This window comes from Mycosarcoma maydis, chromosome 2, assembly GCF_000328475.2.
Source record: "Mycosarcoma maydis chromosome 2, whole genome shotgun sequence".
Taxonomy (NCBI): Eukaryota; Fungi; Basidiomycota; class Ustilaginomycetes; order Ustilaginales; genus Mycosarcoma; species Mycosarcoma maydis.
This window is the reverse complement of record NC_026479.1, coordinates 567722-591688: the sequence shown is the minus strand read 5'-3', so window position 1 is coordinate 591688 and position 23967 is coordinate 567722. Positions and strand designations below refer to the sequence as shown.

General features: G+C 54.3%; 6 protein-coding genes across 6 annotated transcripts; 2 read left to right on the top strand and 4 right to left on the bottom strand.

Annotated features, from left to right (window-relative positions):
- Positions 1-466: 466 nt before the first annotated feature.
- On the bottom strand, positions 467-7384 carry UMAG_01008 (putative DNA polymerase epsilon, calytic subunit A; the record flags this gene model as incomplete). The annotated part of the gene is made up of 1 exon (XM_011388686.1): positions 467-7384. The coding sequence occupies one exon, from the start codon at positions 7382-7384 to the stop codon at positions 467-469; it is 6918 nt and encodes a 2305-aa protein (XP_011386988.1).
- A 1466-nt stretch (positions 7385-8850) lies between these two features.
- On the top strand, positions 8851-11151 carry UMAG_01007 (uncharacterized protein; the record flags this gene model as incomplete). Its single annotated transcript, XM_011388685.1, has 1 exon — positions 8851-11151. The coding sequence occupies one exon, from the start codon at positions 8851-8853 to the stop codon at positions 11149-11151; it is 2301 nt and encodes a 766-aa protein (XP_011386987.1).
- A 170-nt stretch (positions 11152-11321) lies between these two features.
- UMAG_01006 (uncharacterized protein) lies at positions 11322-12209 on the bottom strand (the record flags this gene model as incomplete). Its single annotated transcript, XM_011388684.1, has 2 exons — positions 11322-12066; positions 12160-12209. 2 exons carry the CDS (start codon positions 12207-12209, stop codon positions 11322-11324), a joined length of 795 nt encoding a protein of 264 aa, XP_011386986.1.
- A 715-nt stretch (positions 12210-12924) lies between these two features.
- On the bottom strand, positions 12925-16602 carry UMAG_01005 (putative ATP citrate lyase subunit 1; the record flags this gene model as incomplete). Its single annotated transcript, XM_011388683.1, has 2 exons — positions 12925-16370; positions 16590-16602. 2 exons carry the CDS (start codon positions 16600-16602, stop codon positions 12925-12927), a joined length of 3459 nt encoding a protein of 1152 aa, XP_011386985.1.
- Positions 16603-19780: 3178 nt separating this feature from the next.
- Positions 19781-20371, top strand: UMAG_01004 (uncharacterized protein; the record flags this gene model as incomplete). Its single annotated transcript, XM_011388682.1, has 1 exon — positions 19781-20371. One exon carries the CDS (start codon positions 19781-19783, stop codon positions 20369-20371), a length of 591 nt encoding a protein of 196 aa, XP_011386984.1.
- A 132-nt stretch (positions 20372-20503) lies between these two features.
- UMAG_10795 (uncharacterized protein) lies at positions 20504-23743 on the bottom strand (the record flags this gene model as incomplete). The annotated part of the gene is made up of 1 exon (XM_011389064.1): positions 20504-23743. One exon carries the CDS (start codon positions 23741-23743, stop codon positions 20504-20506), a length of 3240 nt encoding a protein of 1079 aa, XP_011387366.1.
- Between the last annotated feature and the right edge of the window lie 224 nt (positions 23744-23967).

The window sequence follows — 23967 nt, the reverse complement described above, 5'->3', positions numbered from 1 at the left end:
CAACGAACTCTCTTTGCCGCTTCGGCCGCTTTTGTGGCTGCATCCATCTCGGTGCTGTCTGCGAGAAGGAGTGCCCACATCGCCAGTAGAACCGCCGGAGGCCGTGTTGTGTGTCCCGAGAGGAGCGGTGGCGGAATCTAGGTTCGGATGCAGCAGCTGTCAAGACAGTTGTCTCACAAGCTTCAGATCTTAGCGGCTTGTCGCTTGTAAGTCAGCGAGACTTCTCTTCTCTCTCTACTCAACCTCCGATCCTCTCGCAGATTCGACGCTATTGGTCCCCTGGGGTTTTCGTATCACCGCACTGCGCTACTTTTTCCTTTGAGCCAAACTTTATTCCTCAGTCTATCGCACCTAACTCATTGTACATTACTCGCTCTCAATACTTGTTTCGTAAATGCAATTTATTTTTCTCGATGCGGCATACATTTTAGCTTAACTTACTCTGTGACTGTATGAAGAATTGACCCTACACCATGGCCAACATAGACTCTACCGCCATTGCCGTGGTCTCCAAGCCATGAAACTCCGCAATCGTCTTTAAGCTCTTCAGCCTCTTCAGGGTTTCCTTCCTCGTCACCATTAATCCGAAACTTCCAGAGCATTCGCAGTGAGGTTGCAAATTGGTCTGCTTTAGTGCACCGCACTTGTTGCACCTCAGGTCCTGCAGGTGGAAGCTTTCCAAGTAGGCGTTTGCCGTGTTGACCAGTCTCATCTCCAAAGCTGCGATGTTGTATGGGAACTGACACTTGGCGCACTTCCATTTGGGAGCTCCACCACCGTTTGAGGCGGCAGAGGGCATAAGGTCGGCGTCTCTGCACAGATCGAGCGTTCGATCGTCATTGCAAAACGTGCAGATTACCAGTGGCAGTTTGAACGGTTCGCAAGGGTTGCGGAACTCGGCTTCAGGCGAGAATTCGCGCACTTTGATCATGTCGAGCAAGTTTCGCTTGAGGATGGACACTTCGATTGCGTGGTCTTTCGCGAGCGAGAGAACGGCGTTGGTGGTCTTGATGAATTCGAGCAACGGATTGGAAGGCGTCAGCCACGATCCTGGGAGCACGGGGAAGGACCACATTCGTCGATGTTCCGTGGTGAGCATATCAATGTACTCTTCGTCTTCATCGCGTGCAATGGCGGCGTTGATCTCGTCCGAAGACGTCTGCATGGAGCTCTTGAGCTCCGAGAGATGCTTGAGCAGCTTGCGCGTCATAGTGTGGTTGATGAGGTCGCTCGTAAATTTCGCTGCGGGTGCCAATGCAGTTCGGTCGTCTTTGCCACCATCGCCGTTGACCTGCCCACCATCACCATGCAGCGTAACAGGGTCAGCAGGAGTGTTGGGCTCCACGACAGCACGCAGGGGCGTTCGTTCGTGCTCGCCAGCCAGAGCCGCACGGCGCTTATACTCGTACAGGCTGTAGATAAATGATCCAACCGCGACCGAAAACTTTTCTTGTACCGCAAGCGGCAAGAACGTCTGGATGTTCCAATTCATCTCGACATTGAACGTCGCCACCTGGTTAGCGGCGCTCGCTTCCTGTGCCTGCTCATCAGTTGGTGCGACGAGCGAGTCGGTATCAGCAATTACACCGCCAAAGTTGGCCGTGTCCATCCATAACAGGTACTCCCAGTAGTGGATGATATCCAGCTGCACATGCTTGAACAGCTCACGGCTCGTGACCGCCGTCAGCAAGTATCGAGAGTAAGCCATTGCGTTAGCAGCAGTGGGTTTGCTGGTGAGCAAGAACAGCCGGTTGAACGAGGCGTAGACAATCGACGCTCCGAGTCGCTTGAATTCGGCCAGCAGCTGCAGAAGCGTCTTCTTCATCAGCCCGAACAAAAACCGCTGCAGAGCAGGCTCGAACAGTGCTGAGCCGTCCGAGGACGCCCAACGCCAGAAATTGTCCGAAAGAAGTGCAGCATATGGCGAACGGTTGCGTCGTTTGGTTGTATACCATGCCTTGACCATCCCCTTGACTGCTGCAAAGACGGCAGAGGTGAGCACCGAATCGCCCAAGATCGTTGCAGTCTCGACGGTGCCTCTGGAGTACTCATCGAGGTTGTGCGAAGCGCCTTCAAAGGCAAACCCTGACGTGCTGCCTTCCATCTCGTTGACGCTTCCTGACTGAAGCACCGAATCTACGGCCAAGTCCACCAATCCGACCTCGAGACAGACCGTCGAGTAGGCCCCTGCATGGCTGATCTCGAGCGACTCCTGCTCATCCCACCGTGACTGCGCGTGGATGTCCTGCTCCCTTCCACCGAGATCCGGCCGAGGATGCGGCGACCACCACAGCACCATGTCTTGCTTGACCAACCTGCGTGCAAAATCAATGTCGGCGCCAAAGATCGTGAAGTCCTTCTCCATGTTGCACAGCGGCAAATCAAAGTGGCTGGCCAGATCGATCCAGCCTCGGATCCAGTTGGACGCACGCAGATAGCACTGCAACATCCTACGCGCCGAGTAGAGCTGCCAACCGAGTGCCGGTAGTTCATCCTCCAGCGCCGCTGCTGCGATCTTTATAATGGGAAATTCGGCAACACTCGGGATATGCGACTCGTAGTACGCCTGATCCTTCGACGTGCACAGAGCCAACATGGCCGATCCCTGCTTGGCAGCTTTCAAGGAACCGAGCTCCTTGGTGATCGCCTTGAAAGCGCGTGTGGTCGAGGTATGAACACGGACGTCGACACGCATCGTGTCGCTGTATTCGAACACTCCGCTTCCCTCTTCGAGCTTGCCACGTTTGCGCATGTGTGCAACGCGGTCTGCATACATCGTCTCGACGTTGGGCACCTGTCGCAAACCTGCGCTGTCCACAATGTGCATCTTTATCTCGCCTTCCGGGCTGAACAGACTAATCACGTGCCGACCATCCCTATGCGCATGGTATAGGTAGAAGTAGCGAATACCAGCGCCACCAGAGAGATATTTGTGGTTGGGCGAGATGTCGACGGAGGTAGGCGCAGACAGATCTTGCAAGTGGAAACCCGTGTCAAGCGCTCGGCTCAGTTTGGGCGCCTGCGAGTTGCGTCCGTAAACACACGTCGATCCGAGCTGGATAAGCGCCCGCACGTCGAGCGGCAACTGCTTTTCGTAGACGCCTTCGACGTTGGGGTGGTGGATGAGGTTGCTAAAGTGCGATTCTTGCTCTTGATACACGTCTTCATCGACTGTGATGCGGTAAAGGTGTCGACAGGGAGCGTCTCGAGGAAGTGTCTTGACCAGCCTCTCAGCTCGATAGACGCCGGAAAGGAAGACGCTTTCGCTGGGCTGACTCTTGAAGTTGACGTAGAACTGACGTGGTACCTTGAGCTTGAGCGATTGCAGATGTTGGTCGATTGAGATCCACAATCGATACTCTCCTGGACGTGATGTCGCACAGATCTGAACAATGTCCCAGACAGCTGTAGCCATATTAGCAGATCGTTTGGAGAACATCGAGCCAACAGTGCCTTTGCCCAGCGACGATGAAATGAAAGCTCCACCACCGTTGGCCCTTGCCTTGCGTTCCTTTGCCCTTTGCAGCCGTTGCTTTCGCCACTTTTTCTTCATGACGGCGACCCATCCAGAGTAGTCGACTGTGATATCTGGAGCGACCTCTTCAACCTCCGGTTCGTTCTCTACGATGTCCGCCGATGCGACTGCAGCCGCTGGCTTCAGCGTTGTGCACGCCTCGATGGAAGTTGGTTTGGCAGCTGGCCGGAAGACGTCGGTGAGCTTCCTCTGCTTGAACTTGTCTTCACGCGCAGCGACGCGCTTGTGAAGCCAGTCAGGGTGCCGTACTCTTGGTACAGGATTGGACACCTTCTGCATCGCTGCTGGAATGGTGATGAGCTTCTGGATGACACCACCAAATCGCTCGATGTAGTAATTCCAATCGAGAATGTTGCGAATGTCAAAGTCGGTGATCGAGTTATCACGCAGGAACTTCTTGAGGTAGTAGTGTTTGACGGAAGGCTCGGCGTTGAAAAGAGCCACAGGAACGGCACGCTCCGTGACAGGTGCTCCGAAGGGCTTGGCGCTGATGATAAACTTACAGGCGAGACCCTTGTCCTTGATCATCTGAGCACCCAGGAACTCGGCTAAGCGCTTGGCAGTCGTGATGGCGGTCGACTTCAGACTGCCATATTCCTGAAGCGTCTTGGACATGGACTTGTTTTCGGCAATCAAGTCGATCAGCTCCTCGTCGTGCAAGGTAGAACCCTTGCTGTACAGCACGTCGAGCCATTGGTTAGCCACCTTGGCAACGGCAGCGTAGCACTCGTTGAGCGTGGTGCCCAGCAAAAACTTTTCGAAGATTTGTTTCTGGAAATCCTTGATGAGCTGCAATTCGCCTCGGCGCTTGACCTCGAAACCTTTGAGCTCGGCAAGCGAGCCATCTGTATTGAAGACAGCATAGCGCTTCTTGAGCAGCTTGTCCTCTTCCTTGGACGAAGGCAGGATCATGGCCTTGTAGGGACCGTCGAGTTCGAAAAAAATGGAGTTCTCGCTGCGCACCTCGTACTTGCCCGTCTGCTTGTCGACCAGCTCGTGGTATTGGTGGTTGGTGAACTTTTCATGAACGAGATGGTTGAGCATGGTGCAAGGATACGAGATACCAAACTTCTTGCCGCCTTTGACCTTGAAGTTAAAGTTTTCGGGGAACACGCCAGGAAGCATGCACCAGATACCGTCGGTGTCGAGCTCGAGCGGACGACCAATGCGGTCAACCAGCTCTTTGGCCATCTGGATAATGGAAGCACCGGTGAGGCACGTGATGCCCGCCATCTCCATCGAGTACCAACGTGCACCCTTTCGCATCACGTATCCATAGAAGGAGTTCAAGATACACTTGTGGGCCAGTTGGAGCGAGTCGTAGAGCACAATCATCTTTTTGGCCTCGATTGTGTCGTTGAGCGAGTCTGCCTTGTCGAGGTTCTTCTTCCACGTCTTGTGAAGACCCTTGTATTCGTATCGACGGTCACGAAAGTCTCGCACCGTGTTGATGTAGAAGGGGTTCTCGCGCTGGCAGATTACGGCCTCACGGATCACTGTCTTGGATTCGTGCGTCTTTCGGTAGACCTTGCGCGAGTAGTCTCCGAGTCGTTTGTGAAGCAGTGCGGTGCGCTCGTTTGGGTCGAGATCGTCGTAGGTGCGGCGCGCGAGATGGGCCGCTTTGGGAGGGAAGGTCTCGTTGGAAAGCGCATTGCGGATCATGTTGACCTCGTCACGCTTGGCAGGGAAGTACTCGCCTCGCCAGGCCCAGTCCATGCGCTTGTCGCACTTCATGCCCGGACGATTGTAGTCACAAGTGGCGCACATGGCTTCACTTACCATGGAATCCGGCTGGAGCCGGTAGCTAAGCATGATGTTGGGATACATGGCGGCGACGTCGAGATGATAGATAAGAGGACAGTCTTTGCGAACGGGCTGGTCGCGCATGACCTCGAGCATGGTGCGAATTTCGGCTTTGACCTCGTCGTAGTTTTCAATGTCGTCCAGGTCCAGCTTTCCTTCCTCGCGGATACTGAACTGCAACGCAGCATCGAGGTCATCGATGAGCTGCTGGATGGCTGCTGGATCCACACGGAAGTCGGTCTCGATATCGGAACGAAAGACGCCAGCTTCGAGTGCCTCGACGTGCCCACCGACGTAGGTCTCGGACTCGAGGAGGTGGCCTTTGTAGGTGTTGCCGACAGGATCCTCGTGACGGTTGGGCATGATGATGTTACCCTTGAACGCCTGTACCATGAGAAGCGTTTCGCACAAGGTGCCGGAGCCCTTACGAAGCACCTCATCCGGGTTGAGAGGAATGATGTTGCACAGCGAAAAGATGAACGGGTGGACGTACTTCATGTAGAGGTAGTAGGTGGCGACAGCGTCGGATACCGAGTATTGGGCTAGCGTCTGAGGCTGCTCGATGGCATATGGCGTCATGAGCTCTGGGTCGAGCTCCATGGGATCATAGCCAAGCTTGGCGACCGTGACAGCCTTGAGACCCTGAGAGCCCTGCGGGAGATACGAGTCACGCTGCACCCACCTGAAGCAATCGAGGTGGGCAGTGGCGCGCGACTTGTATTCATTGTCCGAGTCTTTTGCAAAGCCGATCTCGCTCATCATGTTGAGACCATGAGCACGGGCACGTGCGTCGATGAAGGGGAAATCGAACAAGTCACCGTTGTAGGTGGCCACGACGGTGGGTCTGGCTTCGCGAAAGTGGCTGAAGAAGCGTTGGAGCACGCCGAGCTCGTCGGGCTCGTTGAAGATGATAAAGGGACCTTCGTACTCATCCCTTGGGGTATACTCGAAGTCTTCAATGTCTTCAGAGACAATTTCGCGGTTGGTGATGAGGAAACCTTGGCCATCGATCATGTACGAGATCATCATGACAGCATCGGTTTCTGCGTCGGGAAACTTGAGTGGTTGCTTGGTGGTCTCGATGTCGAAAGCCATGACGACGGGGTCAGCACGCTTGACACGATCCTTGACCATGTTGAGACTGACGATGCCATCCTCGAAGCTGACGTCGTACCATAGACCAACTCGGACATCCTGATCGATGGCGACTCGTAGGTAGTAAGGGATATCGTACTCTCGAATGTCGACGAGGCACTCGGCAGGGTCGAGAGCGCTGGCTGCGGCACGCTTTCGAGCACCGGTCCAGCCGTCGTCTGGATCAAGAGCGGCATTGTGGCCATCAGAGTCAAGCTGGATGCCGAGAGATGCGCTTGCAGCGGCGGAAGCGGCGCTGAGCACGTCAGCGTAGGTGTCGACAGCAGAGAGCTTTTTTTGCGCCGCTTTTGCGATTGGAAGAAGCTCTTTTCGGACCGAGAGCAGATCTTGGACGTTGAGAAAGGTGAGACGGAGGTAGAGACGCTGATTTCCGAGCAGATGGTTGGGTAGTTTGAGATCCTCCTTGCGATCACGCTGTATTGACTGGACGAGACCTTCGTATCTGCGTCGGAGCCATTCCTCGACTGAGCTTTCCGTACCGGGTCTGCATCCGACGAGAAAGTATGGTTGATAGAGCACGGTGGCTTTGAACATACTTGCGTCGTCCTCGATGAAATAGAAGTCAACGCCGCTCTTGCCGGTGGGGTGATCTGGATCGCGAAGTAGGGTGGGGTGCATGTTTACGAGCCATGCCTGTCTTGTTTGGCCCTGCTCTAGACGGTGGAAGCCGAGCTTTTCGTCAATCTCGTCGCGCTCCTTGAGCTCTTGGAAACGCTCCTCGACCGCAGAGCCGTCTTCGACTCCCTTGACAAGTTGTGCTGCAGCATTGGCGATGGCCTTTTCAGTGGCGCTTTTGAAAGAGCCGGATCTTGGACCACCACCTCGCTTGCGAAAGGTGCCACGAGATCGGACGTTGGAAGCGCGACTTGTGAGGCCAAAAGTGCTGGGCATGGTGAATGTGGGGCTCGATCAGCGATGGCAAGACGATCAGGGCTAGAGGGTGGAGATGCAAGAGTGTAGTTGCTCAGGATGGAGCGAGTTCGGGTCGAGCTTGTTCAGAGGTGAGCCCTGACTATGCGAATGAAGATCTAGAAGCGTACCAAGGTGGGAATGGAGTCGTGAATGCGAATGCGAATGCGAATGCAGTGATGATGCTGAAACGAGAGCGCCAGGATAGTGCCTACGGTTTGTCGTGGGCGGATGATCGATGAAAGAGGATACTGAGATTGGATCGTGTATCAATGGAAGATGGAAAGATGGCGATCCCGGAAAGAACAAGAGGACGATAATCACGAATGATGGTGAGGGTCTGCTGAGGAAGAGAGTGAATGTCAAGGTAAGCAATCAGTCGCGCTGACCTGCCTTTGCTTCTTTGTTCGTTGTTGCAATCGGCTGTTGTTGCAGAGCGCAACGGAATGCGACTCACTGATCTTGAACCAACACCATTCGTGGTTTGTGAATACCGACTCGAAAATCGAAACACGATGCACGTTTCTCAACACACACGACGCGTCGCATCCATCACAGTTCGTGAAAACGTGAATCGCGAATTTACAGTAAGTTTTGACACGAGAGTTGCCCACCTTTGTCGTGAGTCTGTGAGTGCGAGTCGTGAGTCAGTCACGAGTGTAGGTAACATGTAATTTACGCTTTTGCAATCACGAATCACGAATGGCGTTGAGTGGCAGCGCAGACGCGTCTGGCCGTGTTTTGTGGTGAATGTTAGACCCTGGACAGTTTCGTCGTTTCCTTCTTGGCACACGGTGGTGACTCTTCAGGGTCCTCGCACGAGCATCGACATGCTTGAACCAGCTCAAAAGATCGAATGATCGAACGATCGAGTCAACGAAATGCCACAAGCGGTAAGAGACGCCAGCCCGGTGATACGATCGGCATGAACAGACTGATTAGTCGAAAACCGGCCAGGCCAACTAGCGATTGTATCACGTATGTGTGATGGTTTGTGATTGTAATTCGATTCGGAATCTTGCGAGCCAAAAAGTTATCACGATCAGCTACGAGCAGCAGCAGCAGCAGCAGCAGTCGTGAGTAGCCGAGACGAGTTGCAGTAGTAGCTGTCAGATGACCGTGCTTGTGACATTTGTGATTCGTGATTCGTGATTCGTGATTTATTTTCTCAACCCAAAAAGAAAAGGTCATGTGCGTTGGAATAAAATGGGTGAAAGTCGTGAGTGGAATCCAGACAAAGCAACACTTTTCGAACGTGGAGAAGCTCTCTGCTCTGCTGGAGCTTGTGAGAGGCTTCTTTTCCAGTCATGAGTCTGATCGCCTCTCGTAGACTCGTGACTTGGTCAGGTATATCTGAGCTTTTCTGAGCTTTGCTGAGCTTTGCATCGGATCGTTCTGAACTCACTGGCAACCACCGCACCGCGTATTCGATCTTAAGATAACTCGACATGTCGAGCTCGGGCGAAGCGCTCGTTCTCTGTCTCTATGCCGGAGGCACGATCGGTATGGTGCGCAAGGACGCTTCTTCAGGGTTCGCACCGTACCCCTCTTTCCTCACCGAAACTCTGCGCAGCCAGTCGCGCTTTCATGATCCGCACGCTGATTCAATCTTTTCCTGGTCTGACTCAGTCGATCGATACAAGGCTTGGAGTGAGGCTTTTACTCGCCCTGGTTCGGGAGCTTCGACGCCTTTGCAAGGTGCTGTCAGTGGTAGTGCGTCCAACTCGCTTCCGAACGAGCAACAAATCTCTGAAGCTGTCGCAGAGAAGCAAAGCGCAACTGTCGACGTCAACGGCGCCTCTTTCCCGAACAAGAAGCGCAAAAATGAGCACGAATCAATCGGCAATCCTGGCTCCTTGACTCCCTCCACGCAGGCCCATCTGGAACACCTTTACGCCGATACGGCCTCTCGCCCCGCCTCTGGCGCAGCGTCGTCTGCAGCGCCGCCATTCGGTCATCCGGTCCTCGTTCGGTCTTCAGCACCCAAGGGCACATCAACCCATCATGCCCTCTCCTCCAACCTCTCGTCCGACGCCAAGCACCTCGAACTTCAATTACCCACGCTCATCACCCCTCGTGGCGGTGTTAACGGCAAACGCGTCCGCTATGCAGTGCTCGAATACGACCCATTGCTCGACTCGTCCGAAATGGACATTCCCGACTGGATTCGTCTAGCCTCGGACATCTCGCTCAACTACGAAAACTTCGACGCGTTCATCGTGCTTCACGGTACAGACACCATGGCTTATACCGCGTCGGCGCTGAGCATGCTTCTCGAAAACTTGGGCAAGTCGGTAATTGTCACCGGTGCTCAAGTGCCACTTTCGGAACTTCGAAACGATGCCATCGAAAACGTGCTGGGTGCACTCATGTTGGCCGGATCCTACATCATCCCCGAGGTCGGCCTCTACTTTGCTTCTACGCTCTACCGAGGCAATCGAACGAGCAAGGTCTCGAACAATGCACTCGCCGCTTTCGACTCACCCAATATGGCGCCATTGGCTCGCGTCGGGATCAACATCGAAGTCGCCTGGAACCTTGTCGAGCGCTCGAGAACAGTCAAGGGTTTTCGCGCGCACGATAAAATGTCGCCCAACGTCGCTCTTCTTCGTCTCTTCCCCGGCCTCCCCACGAGCACAGTCAAAAGCTTCCTCTCTCCGCCACTCGAAGGCGTTATCCTCGAATCGTACGGTGCAGGCAATGCACCCTCGCGACAAGACCTGTTGGACGTCTTTCAACACGCTTCCGATCGTGGTTTGGTGATCGTCAACATCACGCAGTGCGTCCAAGGCGAAGTGTCAGCGATCTACGCTGTCGGGAAAAAGTTGGAAGCGGTGGGCGTGGTAGCGGGTGGCGACATGACGCCGGAATGTGCGTTGGCTAAATTGTCGTATTTATTGGCGAAAGGGTTGGAGCCGCACGAGATCCGCGAGTTGATGGGCAGACCGTTGAGGGGCGAATTGACGAGCAGTCGTGGTGCGGGGAGCAGCCATGCCACTTTGGCACAGGAGTTGACGCCAGCAGGTGCCAAAGCGGTCAAAGCGGACGTCAAGACGTTGCTGGCGCACATCCTGCAGAGTCCGCACCAGTTGCAATCTGCATCGTCGGCGGCGAACAAGAAGAGCGGCGTCGAGATGGAGCGCCAAGCAAACACACAAGCACTCGCCTCTGCTGCCGGATGGGACAGCTCGTCTGCCCAAGTCTCCGCTGCCACGCTCGCGGTGCTGCCGTATCTGATCTACGAGGCGGCTTGCTCGAACGATCTGCCCATGCTGCAATGGCATCTTCACGCGCTCAACCAGCTCGAAACTGTGCCCACCATCTCGATCGACGAAGAACACTTCCATCCATCCACACTCATCGCGTCCGCCTCGGTCAACACAGGCGACACTGCGGCCACATCGCACACTATCGACGCATGCGTTTCTAAACCAGACTCAACCACGCCGTTGGAAAAGCTGCAGCCACTCCATATCGCTGCCGCCAGAGGGTTCACCGGTGTGGTCGAACAACTGCTGCAAGCAGGCTGCAGCGTACATGCGCGTCACGCCGCAAGTGGTCACTCGCCGCTCTTTCTCGCTTGCAAGAACGCCAATGGCGCTACCGCGAAACTGTTGCGAGATGCAGGCGCTCATTTCAAGGAAGACGAGGTGAGGCTGGCTAGGTCTTTGCTGCACAGCCAGCAACAGAACAAGCAGACCACACAAGCAAAGGCGATCTGGGAGCTGGCTGGTTTGTCGTTGGCCTAGACTTGATCGCAAACCATCACAACCACCAATCACCAATCATCAATCATGAATAGATCCTTAGACTTGTTCAGACAATTCCTCTTTTACACTTGTTTGATCCACCTCAATTCGTTGATGCAGCCGTGAAGGCAAGTTTGATCAGGATCGCAAGCGGCGATCTCGGTTGCGATCTACTGCTTGGCCAGCTTGAGTATACTGGCGTTACCCACCACAGCCACACGATCCCTAGTCTTGCCGTTTTCGAGGTTGAACGACTCGCCTGGGTCTGTGCCGAATGCCTTGGCCCTCAACTCGTCTACGCCCAGCTGAGCCGCCTGCACCATGGCTTTTGCCACCTGGTCCACGGGGGCACGAATGCTATCCGATACCTTGGCCAGCAAGTCGAAGACGGGTGCTGACAATCTCTCGACAATCCTCGTCTCCTCCCTTTGCGCGTTGGCCAGATAGCCAGGTTTCATGATGATCGCCTCGGGGTACAGATCGGCCAACGCTTCTTCGGTCAAACCTTTGCTCTTGAGGTAGGGAAACATGCTGCTACTGGAGCCTCCGCTGCTGGAGCAGTAGATTATGGTTTGCGACAAGTCCGGTTTGCGTAGAGCTCGAGCGGCCGAGATGACGTAACCGCGATCGATCTTTTCGAACGCCTGCATCGATCCGGCGGCCGCACGCGTAGTGCCCATTGTCACAAACACGGCAGAAGCGGGTGGGATGGATGACAATTTCGAAGACTCGGTCGTAGACCCAGAATGGAGCGCATCAAAGTCAACGAGGATCTCTTGGAACGTTACATTGGGAGACACCGCCGGCGGCGAGGGGTGCGGTCGACGAGCGAAAGAGTAGACCGCCGAGTAAGGCGACCAGTCGGAAACCAAGAGGTGAACAAGTTGCTTACCAACCGCCCCCGATGCTCCCAGACTGTGAAAGAGATTCAAATGCATGTCAAGTATGTCAATCCACCCTGCATCACTTCACGCTCAACAATCCAAACTCAACACCCATATCACTTACATGACAGCCGTACCCTCACCACCAGCTTTCGCAGCAACGTTCGACGCCATCGTCTTCCTAGTCTGTGTCCAAGTACGTCGTTGCAAACGTGCAAGCCGAAACCAAGATCCACAGGTGCAGACCAACTTAAGCTCCTTGAAGATGGTGGTGTTTTCTCAAGTCTCAAGACTCAGCCCCTCGCGCTCAGCCATATTCACGAATCACAAATCACGAACAGTCACGAGTGAGTTACTCCTCAAAAAGCGGCTTACCACGCACAGACTCACGACTTGACCCGCCATCTCAGCTGTCTCAGTCACAAGTCACACACCACGCAGACGCAGAAACTGTGTGAAACCAAACCACCGCGGAACGCGGCACCTCCACAATCGCGTGATGACCACCCATCCGCGCACACACTCACACACCACGAACAAAGATACAACTGTACTCACGACTGTACGTTGAATGACCTGTTTTTTTTTCATTATTATGCTGCCATGCTTCGCAGTGCACAGCCCACCACCATGCTTGGCTGACTAGCCTTTTCAACCAAGCACACCTTGATGGGCTCTACAACCAGCGTGCATACAAAGAGCTAGCCACCACGACGCCCGAACAGAAAGCACATGAGACCAAGGGAAGAAATAGAAAAAGTGTACACTAGAGACGGTAAGAGAAGCAAAAATAGAGAAAGCCCATGGGAAACGGAAGTGTTTGAATGCTGCTGCTGATGGTGGAGTGGTTACGTTGCCTGTCAAAAAAGAAGCGAGACTGGAGCCATGTCTACTTCTTGAGGGTACCCATGACACGAGCGGGGGTAGCCATCTCGATGTGGAAGTCGTCGGCAGGGTGACGGTAGAGACCGGCCTTGAGACGCTTCTGGTCGATGTGGTGACCGATAAAACCGATCGATCGACCCAGGGTGAAGATACCGTTAAGGAAACCGTAGCTGAGGTAGTCACGGGCCTCCTCGATGGTGAAGGCACCCGAGTCACGCAGCAAGTCGACGAAGCAGACGGCAAGACATCCATCCACGTTGAGGATGAGGGTGTCCTTCTTGGCCGTCGTCACCTTCTCGACGGCGAGTGCGTAGTCCAGCATCTTGTGCGAAGGGAAGTTGGTGAGCACAAACTCCTTGACCACCTGCACACGGTAATCCGGGTTCGAGACCGACTTGATCTTGTGGCCAATACCAGGAATCAGCTTGTTCGCCTTGCGCATGCTGTCAACAAACTCTCGTGCGGTCATGCCGCGGTCGTAAGCGCTCGAGAACTCGGTAGCAGCGTCGTCCAAAGCACCACCGAAGCGGTCACCGATGGTGAGCAGACCAGAAACGAGCGACGAGATAAGGTCCTTACCGGCACGCGAGGTGATGATTGTGTTCATAGCACCCGACACGGCTGGACCGTGGTCGGCAGTGAGCATAAGTGCCATCTCAATGAACTTGGTGCAGTAGTCGGGCAGACGACGCTTGAACCACAGGAGCGAAATGACACCTCCGATGCCCATACCAGACTCGAACACCTCCGAGATCTTGACACCCGAGTACATGAGCTCCGAACCACGCTCGTCCGAGATGGTCGAGATGAAGGCGGCGGGCTTACGAACCATGCCAAGCTCCTGGGCCCACTTGTAGTCGACTGGGATGGCAGGAGCAGGGCGCTCAGGCTTGGGCTGGATAGTGCCGGAAGCGACGAGCTTGTTGTACACCTCACGGATGACGGCAGGTAGGTCCTCGAAGGTGTCGGGGACAATAAAGCCAGCAGCCTTCATGGCGGCGTTCTTGGCCGAGGCGGTCTCCATGTCGCTGTTGGCCATGGAACCGGCGTGACCGAACTGAACCTCGGTGGTGAACATCTTGGCGCACGTACCGATAGCCCAGGCGATGATGGGCTTCTTGATGGTGCCCTTCTTGACAGCCTCAATGACACGGTACTCCTCGATACCACCGACCTCACCAAGCAGGACGAGCATCTTGCACTCAGGGTCCTGCTCGTAGCGGAGCAAGTGGTCAATGAAGGTGGTTCCGGGGTATCGGTCACCGCCAATAGCGATACCTTCGTAGGTACCGTTGGTGGTGATCGAGAGGATGTTGTTCAGCTCGTTCGACATACCACCGGACTTGGACACGTAGCCGACCGAGCCTGGGCGGTAGAGCTTAGACGCGAGGATGTTGTCCATCATACCACCAGAGTTTCCGATTCGGAAGCAGCCGGGCTTGATACCACCAACAGTGGCAGGACCAATGATAAGAACACCGGCCTTCTCGGCACGGTGAAGGATCTCACGAGCGTGACGCTCAGGTACACCCTCAGCAATAAGGGCGAGAGCACGGATCTGAGGGCAGTCGAGAACCTCGAGGGTCGACGAGTAGACGGATCGGCTCGAGGCAAAATTGACGACAACGTCGGCATCGGGGTGCTTAGCGACAGCCTCCTTGATGCTGGTGTAGACGGGGAGGAGCGTCTCCTTGGTGCCCCAGTAGAACTTCTGGATGTGGTGACCACCGAAGGGGTAGATCATGGCAGCAACCGAAGGGGTCTTGCGGCCGCACGAAAAGTCGAAGTCGAGCATGCCCTGGATAGCTCTGGGCTGCAGACCGAAGACGAGCGAGCGGGTGTTGGCGTCAAAGGGACGGTAGGCGGGGCGTTCGCCGGTGGTGGAGCCAGCGCCAAAGTGCACAATCTGGTCCTGAGGCTGGACACGCTCGCCGGTGTTGTGGTCGACGGTGCCGATCGCCTTGTTCTCTGCCTTGGTGCCGTTAGCAGCGCCGTGAGCGGGGGTAGCGGCACCAGAAGGGAGGGTGTTCTGCTGCTGTGAAGCGAGGGTGACCTCCTCGAATGTCTTTACGCCAAGGGCGAGAGGGACAATGTCGGTGATGTGCGTTTCGGGACCGAAGACCTGGATCTCGACACCGAGGTCCTCACCGAGCAGGCGCATAGCCTTGAGACCCTCCTGGTAGTTAGGACCGCCGCGACGCACAAAGATGCGTACGCCGTGCTTGGCGAGCGACAGTTTGTACTCCTTGAGCGCACGGATGATGCCCTTGAAGGTGGAGGCAACGTTGGTGAAGTTGGCAATACCACCGCCGATAATGAGGAGTTTGCCTTGAGGGTTGACCTCACCGCGGGTCATGAGGTCGAGCAGTGTCTTGGCGTACTCGAAGGTCTGGCCCTCGGAGGGAGCACCCGAGTACTCACCGTAGTTGGCGAGCTCGTGGGCGTAGCCGTGAGCGGCGATAGCGTCCGAGTAGACGACGGAAGCACCACCACCAGCGACCATGGTCCAAATTCGACCAGTGGGGTTGAGCACGGTGAGCTTGAGCGAAGCACCGGTACCAGCATCAAGCTTGGCGATGTAGGCCTCCTCCTTGGTCAAGTCACGACCGAAGGGGGCGGGCCAGTACATGGGCGGACCACGGTCCTCGCCCTTGTTACCCGAGGCGCCGGCAGAAGCCCCCAAGTAGATCGAGGGGTCACGGGCGATGGCCCACTTGGGACCACAGATGAAGTCGGCGGTCTGATCAAGCTTGGCAGCCATGTCAAGGTACGCGATCTGGCCATCGTCGGTGGCGACGAGGGGGTTGATTTCGAGGTAGGCAAAGTGGAGGTCGACGTAGACCGAGTAAAGGCGGATCAGGAAGTCAGTGAGCACCTCGCGCTTGGCAGCGGGGACACCACCGAGGAGGGTGCTGGTCCATTCTTCTCGCTTGGGGAAGGGAGCAGCGGGGTCAGCGGGAATGAGGAGCTTGAGTGCCTTGGCGTCAACATCGCCGACATCGACACCACCCTCGTGGGTGAAGAGGATCCAATCACCCTCTCGTGCTGAGTTGATGCAGACGTAAAACTCGGTATCAGCAGGGTGAGGGCAGAAAGGCTCGACAATGAAGTTGTTGAGGGTGCCAGTAACAGTTTCGACCTTCTGGGCCTTGCCGGCGCGCTCCTGGATCCAGGTTTTGGCATCAGCCCAGTCGCAGTTGAGCTTGAGGAGGCCGGCCTTTCCACGGCGCTTGATGAGCTGGTCTGGCTTGGCGACGAGCTTGGACGACTGCACCCACGCTGGGAGCTGCGAAGCATCTGTGATGGAGTTGGTGACAGGGTCCCAGGCAATCTGGGCGACCTTGGGCGCAGGAGCGACAAAATCGGCATTGACCTTAAGGTCGGCGTGGGCCAGAGGCGATCGAGGCAACCAGTAGTTGACCAAGAGCTTGGCGTCGAACTCTCGGATAGCTGCAGAGCAAATAAAGGGCAAGGACAAGCACGAAAGGTGTGTCAGTTGAAATTCGTCGGGCCTCGTCAAACGCATCATCCGTTGCTGCTTTCAGCTAGCCAGCTCTTCAAGAAAGCCGGCCCCGTTTAGCGCATCTGACAAGCCTTGTTCGCAAGTCCAGAAGCAGCAACATGTTCGAGGGCGCCGAAAGCGGGCCTTTCTCGATGAGTAAAACGTACCTTTAGACGACATGTTGAACGATCGAGATCAGGGATATATGCAGAAACCGGACTTTAGAAGTTTTGGGGGCTTTGTCAACTACGGCGTGTCGAAAAAGCTCAGTTTCTAAAATTTGAAGGGGAAATGCGATGTACGGCGACGACGAGTAAAGGCTAGATACTCAGCGACGACAACGGCGACTGGCGAGAATGGTTGACGTGCAGTCAGAAGCAGGTAAGAGAAAGTAGCAAGGCGAGGAAGGTGTCACGACAGCGACGGATGGGATGAGGATGAGGAAGATGATGGAGATGGAGCTAGAAGGAGAAGGATGCCAACGCAAGGAAACAAGGCATTATACGAGGCGAGATTTTGCGCACAGGTACACGCGAAAAGGGTCTGACCGGCGTCGGTTGACCCAGACGAGGTGAGACGCTCTGTGTCTTTCTTTGCCTCGGAGTCGACTCTCTGAGAAGCACACCGAAACTGGCTACGGAACGAGCGAGAATCGTGAATGAGTTGGCAAGTGAAACGGCCCAACAAGAACGACATGCACAAAAATTGGTTGATCGGTGCGTAAAATCAAAACTAACTTAGCGAAAATAAGCTTGAACCAAAGTAAATCAACCAAAAAGGGACTCACGACTGGAGCAGAAGAAACAGGGCAGAAGGGCGCTTTCTTTGCCGACAGAGATCAGACCAACACCAACTCATACTTTTGACTTGAACTTTTTTTTTTCCATTATGCTATGCGCCACTTCCTTCTTGCTGTTCATTCAGATTTGTGCCTGCAAGCGTGTGTTTTTTCGGGTAGAGGCTGCTACGCGAATTTGTCTCTGTGTCTGAGTCAACAAACTGGTCACAGCCCCAAATGGCTGAAGCAGCACTTTGGAAAATCGAAAAACGAAAATGCTCAGATTTCAAATTTAATTTATTTTAATTTATTTTGATTTTTGGAAGAATCCAGACCAGCCCTGACTTGACGCAGTCACAGCTTAAAGAGAGACGACGCGAGAAAAGGTGTACCTAAGTTATCTCCCAGGATGCGAATGCACAGAAGGGCCTTCGTACGGCTTGCTATACTCGCCTCAGAAAGAGAGAGAAGAGAGGTGAGATTGCTTGGTGGTTGCTCTTTGTCGATGTGGTTACGTGGATGCTGGATCGATTATATTTCGAGTCCCAAATTTCAATTCGCTTGAGCCATCCAGAGTTGTAGTCGAAAAGCCGATTGCTCTCTCTCCCTCACTCTGGGTCGATGTGGAAGTTGTCTTGAGCTGTAATGCTTGATGCTGTAGATGGCATGCGCCTAACTGTTTCTTTCAATCGTGAAAGCTTTCGGTCACAGTGTGTGTGGCTGGTACGTCTCGATGATGGAGAGATTGCTTCGAGAGCTCGTTTGCAGGCTCAAAGCCCACCAGCTCTACTGACGAGGTGCACACCAGCCGCTGAGGGCTGCGTTGCTGGTGCAGCTCCCCAACGAATGAGAATCACCCGATCGACGTCTAGTTTGCGGAAGTGTCTCGGTCTTGATCCCTCTATCAATGCAAGACTGCTCTGCCTCTTTCGTTCGCAGCTTGGCGACTTTGTTGCGATGCTTGTCTACTTGCTAGCCAGTCAACCCACCGCAGAATGGATCCGCGTGCAAGTGGCCTGATCTATTTGAGCCACAGGGGTGATCGCCGCTAGCTCTCGCTCCATGCAGGTCGCCGTGCTTTAAAATGATCCGTGTTCACAAACACACTGTGACTGCTGCCGTTCAGATCTGCATGACATAGTCTTGATCAGAGCAGAGCGAGGAAGTCGTATCATATCGTAGCCACACGATCGACTCAAACCAATGCAATTGTTTCCATGGGCTGACCATACCGCAACACACTTCCAAGACGAACGAGACAACTTTCAGTCTCTCGCGCACAGGCTGTTATCGAGTGTGACTGCAGTCAACGCATTCGCTGATAGAAAGACATCTTACCTGCCAAGCGTTTTACCATGTGGTCTCATACAATCCACACTCACGACTAATTCGAAGCACTCTTTTGTGTGTTCTGTAATCACGCGCAAGATCAATCCGTATCTTTCCGCTGTAATACCTTTCAAAAGCCTCTGTCAGTCGCCATCAGAAGCACTCGTGACTGCGAATCGAAAACAAGAAGCGAGCAGACAAACACGTTTCTTCTCAAGGGGCAAGTCATGACTGCTTGTAGCGTGATCCGGACGCGACTGGGTTTCTTCGGCTGCTTCGGAAAAAAAAGCATCCCAAAATCAGACTGATCTGCACGCTGCTTCGAAGCCGTTGTGTGATTTTGGGATATTTTCATTAAATTAATTGATAAAATCAGGGAAAAGTTTTTGGGAAATCTGTCAAGAAAATTCATATTCGTAATTGTTCCGGCAGTAACCATTTCTCGCAACTTACGACTCACGACTCTGACTTTTGACTTTTGTTGATCAGAAACCCTCGACTAACAGACTTGTGACTTGACCGCTTCGCTACACCCATTCCGCGCGGGCGGGACCCCACTTATCAGATAGCCTTCCTACAGTCTTGCCTACATGATTGTGAGATCGTCCTGATCACTTGTTAGTCTACTGTTCGAAGCGGAAACTGGCAAAAAGGAGCTTCCTCTTTCTCAGGTGGGAAGTTTCCGGACAAATTGCTCGAAGCATCTGAAGGACAGCTTGCATATCGAAACCTCTATGTGATTGTTGGGCGTGGATGAAGCAAGCCAGGAACTGAAACAAGCTTTCGTTGTTCTTGGTGCTGTGCGCGATACGCCCTTCCAGCCCTGGCCGCGTGACGTCGAGAAAATCGTGAATCGATCAATCACGAATCGTAAATCGAGACTCGTGACTGTTCGAGAGCAAATCGATATAGAATTTCGACTTTTTGGCAGGTTCAGCTTTGTTACGCCGTCGTTTTACAATTTGACTTGGTCTTGTCCGGTCGTGTGTGGACCTTTGTCCGGCAGTCGGATGTGTCTCGGACCACAAAGTCACGAATCACGAGAGTCGTCAGAAGACGAATTACGAATGCTTGAGAACAACACTCGACTGGCTCGAGAACTCTCGGCACTAGTGAACTGGGAGCAAGAGCTTCTTACCCCATCGTGATCATCACCTGGAACATAGCACTCAAATCTGGGGAATCCGGCACGCGTACCTCTCCTTCTCACCCTAGAAAGCCTTTCACATCTATCTCAGCGACAACGTGACCATGTCGAACACCCGGCAACTGAACGCACTCTCACCACCCAAGGTCCAAGTTACACCATTGCCCTCAACACTTCCTCATCCCATTCCAACTGCCACCCTCACAGTCGACCTCAGCGGTCACACAACGACCATTATCACTCAATCTTTCTCCGATCGGATATTTATCACCGTCACTCAGCTGCAAAAATTCGGCTGCTTTTACCAGGCTACTACATCTTCGGCTCCTTCCTCCGCGTTCGATTCTCTCAGCGATGAAGCCTCTCAGAACTCTCTACCACCTCCACTACCAACCACCTCAGTGACAAAACTGATTGGCACGGAACCTTCGCCATCATACACAGCCTTGTATCAGCTGTATGTCGCTCAGATTGCCAGTATCGTCAAACACAGCGCGAGGGGGGAAGATGCGAGACCGATCGTGGTCAGCTTGGCGCTCAAGCCGAATCCAAGTGCGACGAAGAAGGATGGAAGCGAAGAAAGAAGGAGTCATGTGGATGATGATTATGAGGATGAGGCGCTGATGACGAGCGAGGAGGAGAGGACGAGGTACATGGGTGTGATGGCTGCTGTCAAGAATTGCAGGGTCTGGTAGAGACAGTCAGTTGAACTTTACAATAAGGTCCGAACACAGAGGCAGCCACACTCTGGTTTTCGTTGGACTCTTAGCACAGTCAACACTCGAGAAAGGTGACATCTGGAAGACGGTAATGTTCACTTGATTGCTTCAGAACACGGACCGTCTTGTTCGAACACTGCCAGAAGCAGCCAAATCACGTCTCCTCCTCGTCGAAGTGCTATATCCAAACCCCGCAAAATTACCATCATCCTCGTCTCCATCCTCATCCTCATCCACATCATCACTTTCGACGTCGTCAATGAGAATTGTCGATCCTCGTGCTGTGGCCCGCTTCTTCTGTCTGGCCGACGCGCTTGCACTTTGCATCTCATCGTCACTGTCCTGCACCAATGCCGTCGCCGCTCTCTTTGTCCCCCTAGCGATAGTCGTGCCTTGCGACCTCCCCCCATGGCGTCGTTCCAACACCTTGGTCATGTCCGCTTCATCTTCAGAACCCATCGAATCGAGACCATCCAATCCCAGATCGACAGCGGTTTCTTCCACAGAAGCCGGGTCCAATGCCACACGGGCACGAGATCGATTGTTCGCGCGCGACGATCGAATGGTCTCGCTCTCGTCATCTGACCGAGATGCTGCTTGTCTGCCTGGATGCTTGGACAGCCTTTCTCCCCGTGCATCGGCTAGACTGCCGACAGCTGCACCGGAAGGACCGTGCTGGTCCTGGTAATACGACTCACCCAGACCATAGTCGTTGCTGTCTGGCAGAACGAGCGCCACCTGGGATCGATGCGCAATCGGCGTAGTTACAGCCCTGGGCGAGCCCTTCAAAGCTTTCGGGCGGAATTTTTTAAAGTTAGGAACATCCGCACTTGGCCCTTTCAAAGCTTGCTTGTCGACCACCCTCTGCCTGACCAATGGCACAAAGTCAACCTGAACGAAATTGCCTCGAACGTGTATACGAAGCTCCTCTTCCGCCATCTTCTTGAATGCTTCGTAGTCTTCATCCACCGCACTGGCGTTCGAATTCTGCTGCTGCTGCTGCTGCTGCTTCTGACCACCACCGCGGGACCGAGAACCGTTGAATTTGTCGAGCGCGCCCGACTGTGTGCCCGGCTTTGCAATTTGCAAAAGATTGAATTCGACGTCGAAATCGTCCAAGCTCAAGTCTTTGGCACGCTGCGTGTTGAGTGCTTGCAGGAATTGAGGTTCCGAATCGGGTTGTGCGCCGTTGGCGAGACCGACGGCGCTACCAACGGCGCTACCAACGGCGCTCAGACTGTCGGGGCGAACGATGCGTGCTGGTTCTGAGGATACCTGCTGGTTTGTGTCGGCGCCCAGGTCTACGTTTACATCGACACGGGCTATGCGGGGTCGCTTCGATGCTGGCCTTCCATCTTCGCCGGGCGGATCGACGTCGGCGGCTTGTCCGTGTGGTGCAGACTTCCTCTTGTCGCCGGTGCTTTCGCTGTCATGGCCAAGATTAGCATTTGGAGATGCTTCTGACGCTTGCGTCTCCACAGCGAATTGACTCTGAGCGCGATCTTGTTCATCCAGATCCATTCTGTATCGTCGGCTCCGGGGAACGATCAAACGGATGACCCCATCGACTCGATCGGTAGGATCAGAGCTACCATTTGAGGCACCAGATCCGTTGTTCACTCTAGCAGCAGCGTTTCCATCAGGCTGAAGCAACGCATCGAAGACGTCGGAGCGACGAGCATTGGCACGACTCGCGCCGGTGCGCCGTGTCAATCCACTGCGCTCAACACGCGTGAGCTGCGAGGACGACGTAGGGTCAGTGAGGTCACGGGCTTGAGAAAAGTTTGTGCCCTCCTGATGCTGGTAGTCGTCCTGCCGCTGTTCTTGCACGAGCCCTGCATCGACTTGTTCTGTAACGTGAACAGGCTTCCGCGTTCGACGTGTGAGAGGCCTCCTTGATGGCTCGCCTGACGCCTCTGAGGGTTCTGGTACAATTGCAGATGGCTGTACCACTGCTCGTTCTGGAGGGCTGGCATTGGTGGCCTCGATTTGCAATGCTGCGTCTGGTGGTGAAGATCGGTCGCCGATGGCAGGCCCAACCACTGTCACGTTAGCACTGGTTCCATCTTGGGTGGCAGTTCGCGCTGTCATTTCAACATGTGTGTGAGCGCCTCTCTCCTGCTCCTCTTGTCCATCCTGCATGTTGGGAATGACATTGAGATAAGTCCGAACATCGGCCGAAAAGACAGCATTCGTAATAGCATGGAAGCCGGTCGGCATGGCGATGCGAAGGTTCGTGCATGCGACCGTGCACGCATCTTTCCAAGGTGTATGGTCGTGCGCCGCGCCGACCAGTACCACCAACCCTTCATCCGGTGCTTCGCTTCTTGCCTTGCTTCCGCTGTTGCGCCAGTACGACATTGCGCTGTTCTTGTATGGCATAAGAAGCTGTGCAAAGTCGGCTTTGGTGCGCAGATTCTCTGCCTGGGGATCGTGCGTAAAGACGTGAGCACCTGCTGTGGAGAGGATGCTTCTGTAGATGCGTACTTCTGTCTCTTCATCCGGCAAAGCAAAAAGGACGCAGGTGGTGCCTTTTAGCATGTAGGTGCGGCGTTCTTGCGGTAGCAGCTTTTGTGGCAGATCAGGCACATCGCTGAGTTCTTGCTGGTCAAAAGGAGGCTGATGGGTGGTGAAGTCGAGCTTGTCAAACGATGTTTCTAAGGAAGCAGGATCATGACGAGGCAGCTGTGCTCGACGGAAGAGCTCTTCAAAGTAGTTGATGGTGACAATGGGACGTGCTTGAAGAAGTGCACACAGTACGGACTCGGTGGGTTTGACTTGGGCTAAGCAGAGATGAGTGTATCCATCTCGCCAGCGTGATTTGGCAGGTGAGAGATGGATGCCAAGCTGAAGCGCCGGCTTGCGTAACGGTGAGATGACGGTCTCCTTGACCTTAGCTGCGAAACACACAGCGATGGGCATCCATACCAATCGCAGGGAAATGGTGGTGGTGAGTGCAAAAGAATCGCCATCATAGAGCTCATGCTCCTGACCGGCGTAGACCTGGACTTCTGTAGGTTCCAGGGTCGAGGATGCACGAGACGAGCTGGGTTGTTGAAGTACGCCAAATGCCTTTCGGCTCTTGTTGGCTTCGAAGCGGATTGTGACACGAGGACGTAGAGTGACGTCGTTGTGAACGGCCAATGGGTCGGAGATGTTAGCAACCTGCGTAGCGATAGAGTCCTCTGAGCTCACAGTGATGTGGCAGGATGTGCGCGATACGAATTTGCTGTCGACGACAATGTCGGCCGGAATCTTGCGGCCAAGGGTATAGGTCTGGCCATACTTGAGAAGTTTGCTTAGCTCCTGACGGCTCTCTTCGGCGTATCGGCCTTGAAGAAGCCACATGAGCTCGTCGATCGAAGCCAGCTTATACGGAAGATACAGTTGAGATGGACGAGAACGAGAGGATTGGTCTGCTCAGCTTGGATCTCGAAACTGCCAACTGACACGATCCGTCACGGTAAACGGTCGTTGTGACAGTGACCGAGGTTGAACCCTTCCTGGTCCAGCTGTCTACCAGAGCCGAAGACATTATAGACAGGTTCGATTCCTCTTGGACAAAATAGTAA